This window comes from Saccostrea cucullata, unplaced genomic scaffold (genome assembly GCF_032062105.1).
Source record: "Saccostrea cucullata isolate Sc308-1 unplaced genomic scaffold, CSIRO_AGI_Scuc_v1 ctg6656, whole genome shotgun sequence".
Classification (NCBI taxonomy): Eukaryota; Metazoa; Mollusca; class Bivalvia; order Ostreida; family Ostreidae; genus Saccostrea; species Saccostrea cuccullata.
The window spans coordinates 23,878-34,479 of record NW_026928336.1 but is presented as its reverse complement, the minus strand read 5'-3'; the positions used below and the strand labels follow the sequence as shown (position 1 = coordinate 34,479).

At 33.3% G+C, this 10,602-nt stretch overlaps 1 protein-coding gene across 1 annotated transcript; it reads left to right on the top strand.

Moving 5' to 3' along the window:
• Positions 1 to 1,786: 1,786 nt before the first annotated feature.
• Positions 1,787 to 3,065, top strand: LOC134277247 (neurotensin receptor type 1-like). The gene has a single exon (XM_062759565.1). It carries the CDS (start codon positions 1,787 to 1,789, stop codon positions 3,038 to 3,040), a length of 1,254 nt encoding a protein of 417 aa, XP_062615549.1. The 3' UTR covers positions 3,041 to 3,065.
• Positions 3,066 to 10,602: the final 7,537 nt, after the last annotated feature.

Sequence of the window (10,602 nt, the reverse complement as noted above, 5' to 3'; positions counted from 1 at the left end):
TAATCCATGTTGCTTAAAGGCAGAGATTTTAAGCACCGCCTTCAAATATACCTGGTCTGGGTAGCCCTGTCAATCAAGTGCATGAAGGTCCATCATTGGATGCTGGAACTTGATTGACAGTTACTTACTAGTACCTGTGTATACCCTGTACACCTTGATTGGGACTCATGGTGACCTTCTAATTAACTTTTGATCTTTTGATGTTTACTAAACATGGTATACAGAATTACTGTATTACTATGAAATTTTATAGATTGATAATGTATGAATTAAATATACCTTTAGTATTTGATAATAATATAATATGCATTTTTAAAGCCAAAACATTAAACTTCAGTACAAAAACTTTTTTTCAAATGAAATTTCAATATTATTTTTAAATATAATGGTGAAGTGGAAATGTTATTGATAAAGTTCAGAGCAGCACTGTGTAAAGTAATTAAATTAAAAAAATAATGTTTCTAATCATGGGTCAATTACATTTTCCTTTTTCTATTCAAATGAGAATTTACAAGCATGTTTCATGGTGACAAAGCTTTATTAAGGTTAGGATAGACCTATAGAGTGCAGATATTTTTTGTGAAATGTAGTTCACACAGCTCTCTTTTCATTTAATTAATAGATGGGATCCTGGGGATGAATGAATCAAGTCTAATTTGGTTGTTACAAGAGATGTTTTCTTTAAATTAACACAAACAATAACATCTAAAACAATCTTTGTTTTGATATTTGAATTCATATTATATCATAATAATTTTTTTTAAGATAGGTAGGGGTGTTTTCAAACAGTCAAAAATAAATCAATAAAAAATTGAAGAAAAAAAATTCTTACTGCTAATTTTAAAATTGTCTCAAAATCCCCAACACAGGTAAAGTTTGACACCTGGGGTATTTCACTGTGTATTAAATTACTTCCTGTGTATAGGGATTAGGAGACGGATGACCACAGGTAGACTGCTAGCCCCCAAGGCATTCACACCTGTACAAAATAAGCCCCTCCCTCACCTGGAATTTACCACCCGGTAAAAAATCTCTGCCTTTAAAAAATCATTTACAAGCAAAGCAACAGAAAAGGCCAAAAACTGTGAATTGCTAAAATTTTTCACAAAGTCTATAAAATCCAGTATTTCTCTCCAAATTCGCCAGTCAGTTTTTTCCCTACATGTAAAACTTCCTTTGATTATTGGGAAGATGCCCCATCCCTGATACGGGGGAATTAAGGGTCCCATGGTCCAGAAAAAAAATCTTGAATCTATAAACACTGCAAGAAAAGATGCAAGCATAATCTTGGAAAACTGTCCAAAAGCATGTTGTTGTGTTTTTATTACAAATAAGAGCAAGCTTTATTCACCAATTATCACATTTGAGAGTCATTAAAAAAGTGATATAGAAAGGTATCCAACCTAAACTCACCTGAAATCAGAAGTTGATCACAACTAGCATCAGAACTATGACGTAGACATAAGTACGCATACAAAAGCTATCTGTTCACAACTTGTTTTTCAAGGATGGCTTTAAACATTTTTAATTCCCTGATCCGTTTTACCATTTGGGAAAACATGTGAACTATAAGGTTCTGTGTAAAAACATTGGGGTCAGTGCTCCCAGAAAATTACCAACTCCTCCAAATCAATAACACATCAAATGCAGAACTAAAACGAAAATATTTACTTCAGCGTGACATTAATTAAATGAATTGATTTTGCATTTGAAATTGACATTTAATAAATTTAAGCCTATAAATAGTTTTGTCTGATATTCATAGACTTTAGATTTATCTTCTCAGATGATGGCTGCATGCAAAAATCTGAGTGAAGACAATTTCTCCATTCCCGTTGAGCATAACAGCATGGAGTCGATTCTGGAAAAAAAAATTCACTTTATATTCATGGAGGTCGGGGTGCCAGCTGTCAGTGCTTTTGGATTAGTGGGAAACATCCTTAATCTGCTCGTACTGACCAAAGAAAAGGTCAACCATTGTTTAACAAAGATGGAAAAATCAGCTCATATAGGATTAATTGCTTTAGCTGTTTCCGACTTCATGTTCTGTCTCCTGGCGTTACTGTTCACCATACTGCCACCACAGGAAACATATCGAGAGCGAAATGGAGTCCTCTACTATCGTTGGCTTGGAAATGGTTTCATCACTTTCTTCATCATCAACAGTACTTGGTTAATTGTGGTAATGGCAGGGGAAAGATACCTTGCTGTCTGCCATCCTTTTAAGGCCAGGAAACTGATATCGGTCAAAAAGACCAAGATTGCTATCTGTCTGGTGTACATGATCTGCATTCTTTCTATAATACCACTGTTTTTTGAGTCAGAAATAGTAGAAACGACGTGCATTGATGGTTCCAGACTGTACAGAATTGAGAGACGTAAAAATTACAATGACCAAACACGAAGAATGCTGTGGTCTATTATTTTCGATTTCATTCCATGTATTGCCCTCCTGTTCTTCAATATCTGTCTGGTCTGGAAGATTCGCCGGGCAAAACGTATACACAGAGAGCTGACCCCCGGACAGAGCAACGACTTTGTTATGTACTGCTCCTCAATGAAAAGCACAGAGGAACAAGGCACTCATTCCTCCTCCAGATCCAACAACAGATGTAATGGTTGTCCTAAAAAAGACCTGGCACAGAGCTCATTAATAAAAACCAGAAAACCGGGAATGGTTTCCCATTGCAGGCGAAGCTTTGACAGTGCCCTTAACAGTGTGACCGCCACATTAATGGCAGTGGTTGTGCTCTTTTTAATGCTTGTTTCCCCATCTGAAATCATTAAGTTCATTTATGCCAAGATTCACATAGTGGACTCCGTTGGTAAAAACAAGCACTATTACTACCACAAGATTATACTGCATGTGACGAATTTCATGCAAGCTCTGAACTTTTCAATTAATTTCATTTTATACTGTGCTGTTAACAAATCTTTCAGAAAAACACTCCGTAACCTTGTTCCTTTCTGTCGCCAAAGTCGGCCCAGAGCTCGATTCATCAAACGTATGCCACCAACACATTGCCATAACTTGACTTGAATACAAATTGTATAATCTGTATAAATTGTATAGACATGATCTCATTACATGTATGTGACAATATTTTCTGTGTACAAAAAGGAACAAAAAATGGGAATGATTAATTGATTACAGAATGAGAAATTTGCATTTTTGGAATGCTCAAGTCCCAAGAACTATGCATACTAGCTTTTCTTTGAAATGCTGCCTCTTTAGACACTGGAGAGGGGAAGGATTGTAGATATATACAAACTACGTTATGATATTTAGGGTCTAAGGATTTTTTTCACAAAGCAATTCCATGAAAAGTGTTGATCTACAATGGTAATTTTAAACTATTTCACAGTACATGTATATCAATTTGTATAAATTATATAACAGCAATAACTATATGCATTGATGGTTTCGTAAAATAAAAATAATAAAATATCTTTATGCATTGTTTCTATTTTATCACTAATTTAAAATGATTGCTTGCAATAGTAAATTTACGTCCCTTGCAGCACAATGACCAGTCTTTAACCCCCTTCCCCGCAGTCACGCATTTTAACGCATATACCATTTCCTATTTCTAACGCAAAATCACGCATATACCGTTTCCCCGCAATCACGCATTTTCACGCACATTAAAAAGTTCATTTAGTCATCAATTTATTGCCAAATTCCATCTATTTTATATTTGCTTAAATCTCATGAAATAAGAAATGTTATTTTCTTATTAAAATATTACGTCACAGTATTATTTACGCTAAATTTTAGAGAAACTTGTACCGCGCTATAAAGTGCTTGCGGGGAAACGGTAACTTCACATTTCTTTGACGTGAACATTAAGTGTTTGTTACATAACAATTCAGTAAGTTGTAAAGAGTTAATTAATAGCCAGTCATAACTGGTCTATTCCTCTCAAATTAGCCCCTTCACGATAACTGCAGTACTACACTTTTGCAGGCAAAATAATAACGTTTGGTGAAGTTTTTGTTGACAGAGAATTAAATGATGTACTTTAAATAATTTTTAAAGTCATATTTCACCAAACTATATCATTTTGCCCTGCAAAAGAGCAGTACCGCAGTTACTATGAAACGGTCTGTTATTATTGTTATTGTAAAAAAAATTAATTTTTAGTAAATACGAAAAAGTTATAAATTTTGAAAATATAATCATAACTGTAGCATGTGTAGGGAACGGCAGTTTTAAAACAAATTCTTCAGTAAAAGTACACGTATTGAAAATAGAATCTATAAAAAGAATAAAGTCTTCAGAATTATAGGTTTGGAAATTTAACCAAAAAAAATCCCAAAAAAGAGGCCCATGGGCCACATCCCTCACCCAGGCCATCTTGGCCAATCTTTTCAAGTTTAAAAACAAAGATTTTTTTTATTTCTCCTGACATGAAACATTTCATTACTTCATATTCTTGCATCATCAAAACTTAACCCAAAAGTGTCACAATACAGGTAGTATATTAAATCCACACATTGTTGATATGCTTAAATTTCAATTTGACTAATTGTGTTCTTTTTTGATATACCAAATTTGAAAAATTGAACATTTAGGCTTCAGACATACATGCACATACTGTAATTCCTTTTATGAGCCAAAGATTGTTAATAAATTACCGCATTTTGCATTCACTTTGACAAGTGCAATCACAGTTAATAACCTCCCTTCAGTAAATAAGAAAAACGCATGATTGTGCTTAAAACGTGATTCAGTAACAAGAAATTCAGTTATGCAAGTCTTGAGTGATTATCAATGATTATCTGCAGTTAACAATATGAACTTTCTTTTTAAGTAAAATAACAGATAAAACAGTTAACAATGTGGTACATATTAAACTATGTTGACACCTTTGATATTAGAATACATACAATTTGAAATATATTACTTATTTTGAAACTTACTTTCACATACATGTGAAGTAGTAAGTCAAAAACATGTATATATAAAATCAGTACATATACACGTACTGGTTAATTAAATTTAAAACATAACAATTGCAAATGACAATAAATCTTAATAAAGAGTATTACTGTATATAGCATTGGAAAAAAATCATTTGAAAATGCAATCAAAATATGCATTTTTGTCGTAAATATATTGATCAATTAAAAAAATACAATCATTTTATAATACATACTTTTCCCAATGAAAGCGAAAACAGGAAAGGTTATGTGTAAGTGATTGGGGAAAAAAGTTTTTTCAGTTTTTAGCAATATGCATACTTTAAATTTACATAATTGCATTCTCAGAACACTTGATTCAAAGATTCTTGTTGAAAAATTGAAGGGAAGACTTTTGTTCCTATAAAGTTTTGTAGCATATCTATGCTATCATATTTATCAGTATATTTATTCTAAAAGAGGTAGGTTTACCTCCTTTTACGGGCTGATCATTGACCCTCTCCTTACATACTTACCTGTAAATTATTCATTTTGAACATATTAAAATTTTATCTAATAGAAGTCATTTTTAATCACTTGATGTTCACAAAAATCTACACGATCCGTGTTGTGTTCATTTGAATCAGGGAATCTGAGATTTCATATTTAAAATCCGACTATAGCTGTGACAATGTAATGACATTTTTAAACTGTAAGCATTGTTATTTTGAAGAAGCATATTCGCAAAGAAGTTCATAGTACAAATAAGATATAATTAAGTAAAATACAATTACTATTTGTATGTCCAGTCTTATCATGTTTTTACTATCAAATTAAGAAAACGTAACAAGGCACAAATCCAAATAAAAGTTTAAAATACTTCAGCAAAATATAAAAGTCATGCAGTCAATGAAGAGATCCAACTCAATGGTTTCCACATTCTATAGGGTGACACACATTTAATTTTTGCAATGAAATATCTGGTAAATCTTATGAGAAGATGAACATCACGCAAAGTATAAGCTGGAAGAGTCAGATCGATTCACAGTTGATATGGCATGGTCTAAAGTCACAATCGCTGCAGTCTATCAACGAGTATCCTATCTTTCAATGTCCTTCCAGAAAGATCACAAAATATCAGGATAAAAAAAAGTTCCCAACTCAAAATCCAGTTATTGGTGTTTAAATCCAAAGTCGTATTAAGAGACAGATGATTCTCGATTTCTTAAACATCAGTATTGTTTGTAAGATATATGAACTCTCTAAATGGTAATACATTGTTCTCAGAATGGACAAGATATATCCAATACAACAAACTACAAAATGAATATACATGATCACCTTTAACAATTATGGAAGTAAATAAAAAAACAAAAGAAATTTACAAACTATATATTCAAAAGTAGAGTTGTTATGCATATACATAAAAAGAGTTGTTCACAATTTTACAAATCCTCAGATAAAAATTCAACAGTTTATCGATCTACGGGTTATGGTCAGAAATAATGCATTTATTTATATGACCTTTCATTTTAATTTAAATATGGATTTAAAATTCAGCATAAATTGTAGTCATAGCAAAAGATATAAAATTATTTCATCCTTACAAATAAAATCTTAAGAAAGTAAACATATATACACGAATTAAGTACAATAAGAATTCAATATGTACATGTAATTGACAGTCAGGTCTAAAATGTAGATGTCTTCACTTAAAAACAAAATTGATTTGATTCAAAGATAAAGTACAAAATTCAAAATTTCAAATAGTGTTTTTTAAAATGTCAAAATAGGGCTAATACCCCAACAAGCAAATATGGAAAGACATATACTTGGCTAATATTATTGCAAATAGCAAAGGAAATGGCCTGAATTTTGTAAAGATATAATTCGCTGAAGGTAATGTTAATCTCAGTTGAGTACAGAACACAATAACTTCTGTTCAAGCTTTTGGATCAAAGAATAGTCAACGTCTTAGTCATATTACTGAAAGATCTTGTACAATCATGGCATCCAATGAGATCAAGACAGATCCCTTTTTCATAAGCAACCTGTACCAAAGTACAGAGTATAACCTAATATATCCGGTACATCCAAAACCAAAAATTTTAAACATTTCAAGTTTGAGACCTTGATCTGATTTTTTTAGATGGTCATGACAGCATATCATAAAAAATTGATTTCAGGCTTTGACAAATTAAAACACAGACAGAAGGACATGTTGAATCCAGAATAACCCAGTATACCCCCAATATTTTAAGGGGTATACTAGGATTGGGACAAAGGGATAAGGGAGGGGGCATTATTATGAATCTCCCTCTGAATTTGTTTTACTTCGGAGCCCCACTGTATTTAATGCAAAGTCTTATCAAATGCACGGAACACCATTTTATGATCTGACCAGTATGCTTCAATCACATCTGTTTCACAAGGCGATATATTTGTAAAAATCAGGTCAAGTTTAGAACCAGAATCAAGAGTAGTTTTACGCACAATTTGTTTACAGCTGAAGCCTTTTTCCTTAAAAGTTAGAAAGTCCAAATGCCCAGCAAATAAATCAAAATTAAAATTTCCTAAGAATAACAAGTCTTTCTGTTCATCAATTAAGGGCTTTATATGCATATTCATATGCTGTTTGAGATCCCCCAAAGAGCAAGATGGATGTTTGTAAATAACTACAACTTGAACATCTCTGCTTTGGTTTAAATGTATATTTACCATAATGAACCCCAGGGAACCAGTGTTCAGCTTTGAGATACAGGTTGTGTTATAGATATTTTTTCACATACAGTGCTGTTCCATGATATGGGCGCCTATCCAGATTGCATATAGGCTCATGGTTAAATACTGCTGTGTATCCCTGCAGTTGATAATTTTCAGCTACATCAACACTAGTTAATTTTGTCTCTGAGAATCCAACTACATCTGATGTAACAATATTTGGTTCATCTTGAATTTGCGGGAAGTGTTTATGAAGTGATCTACAGTTGTAGAAAGCAATTTTTAAAAAAATGCAAATAGACCTGGTATGATGGGACATAAAAAAGTAGCAGCGGCACATCTTTTTTCATTCTTTCCATTTCCTCTACTACTTGTTCATCCATAGCCAATGCCTGTTCATTGAAGTTTAGGATGTGCAGATGATCCACTGATCGTACACGACTTAATGCTGCATAGTGAATATGTGGATTTTTCTTCACTTCTAGTCTGAGACAAATCAATCACAATTTCATCAACAATGCAACTTTGCGCTTTATGAACTGTTTTTCCTGCAGCTGGCCGTAACGGAAATTGAATTTTCTGAAAAGTATTGTAATTCAATACAAAAGACCTCTGAACTTAAAAAATTGGGGTCCAGTCCACATTAATTCCATCATGAAACAAATGTTTGTATTTCTTGCGAGTAATTTTTCCAATAGCAGCATCAAAAAAATTTACCCACACGATGCATAGTCTTGATATTCCTTCCATTCTTTTTTCAATAAAATTGTACCTTACATGATGACCCATTTGTTAAACCATCAGATACATCAACATTGACTGAGATATCATAGATCATCCTAACAGCAAGAATCAATTTTTGCATCAAATAAGCAGTTTTGCTAACATCATCTGCTTTATGTAGAGATCTCAGCAGCTTTTCCTTAAGTTCCTTTGAATAATCTTTTAGAGCACTATCCACTGAATTCACTGTGACCTTTTCTCCTTCAAGTTTTTCAATCAACTGATTGTTGTATGCATCTACTTTAGAATTCTGTGTAAGGAAATGAGGAGCATGATTTGAATAATTCTCACTCGTTTCAGTTATCATGTGTATCATATTCATATATTCTTCTGTCATAATATTGTAACGAAGGCAATTTAGAAGTTGAGCAAAGTCAAAATAGCCCTTTTACTAAATTCAAGATCTGAATTGTCTCCATTATCTGACTGATTGTCCTGATCATCATCATGATTCACTTCATTTTCAGTGAACTCTTTTTCAGTATCTTTAAGGAAGACAACATCTAACCGTGATACATAATCAGCTAAGCACTAGTTTTCAAGCTGCTTTGGGCGTTTTGCATACCGTTTAATTACATTGCTTCATTTCACATCTGTAGAATTTGGTGTCAACTTTTCCAATTCAGCATCTGTTTTGATGAGAATTACTCGGTCATCTGATGGACTTGTGTTGATAAATACAACATCTCTTGAAGCTTTGGTCATTTGCATTTGCAATACTAAATATGCTGCTTCCTGTGCTCCATCTTCTACACTGTTGAGAAAATTATTTCCAATATGACGTACCTGTCTTTTTATGTCAATATTTCCTTCTCTACCTTCTTTTGCAGCTCTATTTAGTAAATCACTCTTCCCTCTTTGTGATTTACTTATATAGGAAACAATATACATTGCACAGGCCTATGGGTCCAAAATATATTGAATGTCAATGTTAGCTTTCCAAGCATCAAGAACAACACTGTTGTATGAGTTTATGGATTTCTTTTTAGAAAAACCTTTGGACCTCTCATTGAACTTCTAATGCATTTTATGCAAACTTCCTCTGATATCTTTAGTACCGTGCTCAGGAGCTCCTTGTAGAGCAAATCACATCCATTTTTCATATCATTGAGCTGTTTTGAATATCATCATACATTTTCTTGTACTTATCGACATCACACTCTATTGGCTCCAAAATCAAAGTCTCTTCAAGAGGAAGGAGGGGAAAACCAAATCGACATACAGCTTTACCTCTCTTTTTGCACGTCTGTGAATTCTTGTGCACTTGCAAGACAGTCAAATCATTCTCTTCATTCTTTTCACATTTCAGGTAATTATCTACATAATTTACCATCTCCTGTTCCTTATTTTTATGCTACTTTGGTGCATTTTCTATCCAAACAGTCATATGAACATGTGGTGATCCTCTTTGCTGAAATTCAGTTCTTTTACAATCCCAATTGGATGATGATCACTTTTCAACACTGTATTCATAAACATACGGAACCTGTGATCAAAGTACCTAGAGCAAATGATGGGATCCTTTTGTACTAATTTTGATTTTTCAAACCAAGTCATGCTGTCGATTTCTTCATCGGTGTATTCTTTTCCATCATTTAACACTCCAAGTGCCCTGATGAGGTCATTCCATCTTCTATCTGCAGCAGACAAAGATATAAACCATGTTGGTTGACCTAGCTGTCGGATCATAGCAAATCGACTTTTTTTCCAGTCTCAAGATATGCAGGTGAATTTCGTAACAGTCTGAACACAAAAAAACCTTCATCGTGTCTAACAAGATTATTCACATTTTCGAGATTTTTCATTTCATTTGCTGATTTCCCTTTGGTTTTGCACTTCCTTAGAGCCAGGTTGCATTTGTCTGTAACTTGCTTCATTTGTATTTTTTCAACTTGAAATTTGGAACAGACTGGGCAGCACGTCTATCAACACTTCTTACTTCCCATTTAGCTACATCTGCATACGACACACGAACTTGTCTTTCATCATCTTGTAATCTTCCTTTTCCACAAAAAAAAAATGGAAATGATAAATACTCAGCTGTCTGATCTTGATATAAACTAAGAGGGCGTTGTCCTTCACCTTGAACAAATGTATAAACCTGATTCATGTCTCTTGACGCATCATCTAGCAATGTATCACAATTACCATCGCTACCAACTCCGTCTATTTCACAAAACGTATCCTCATCCTCAT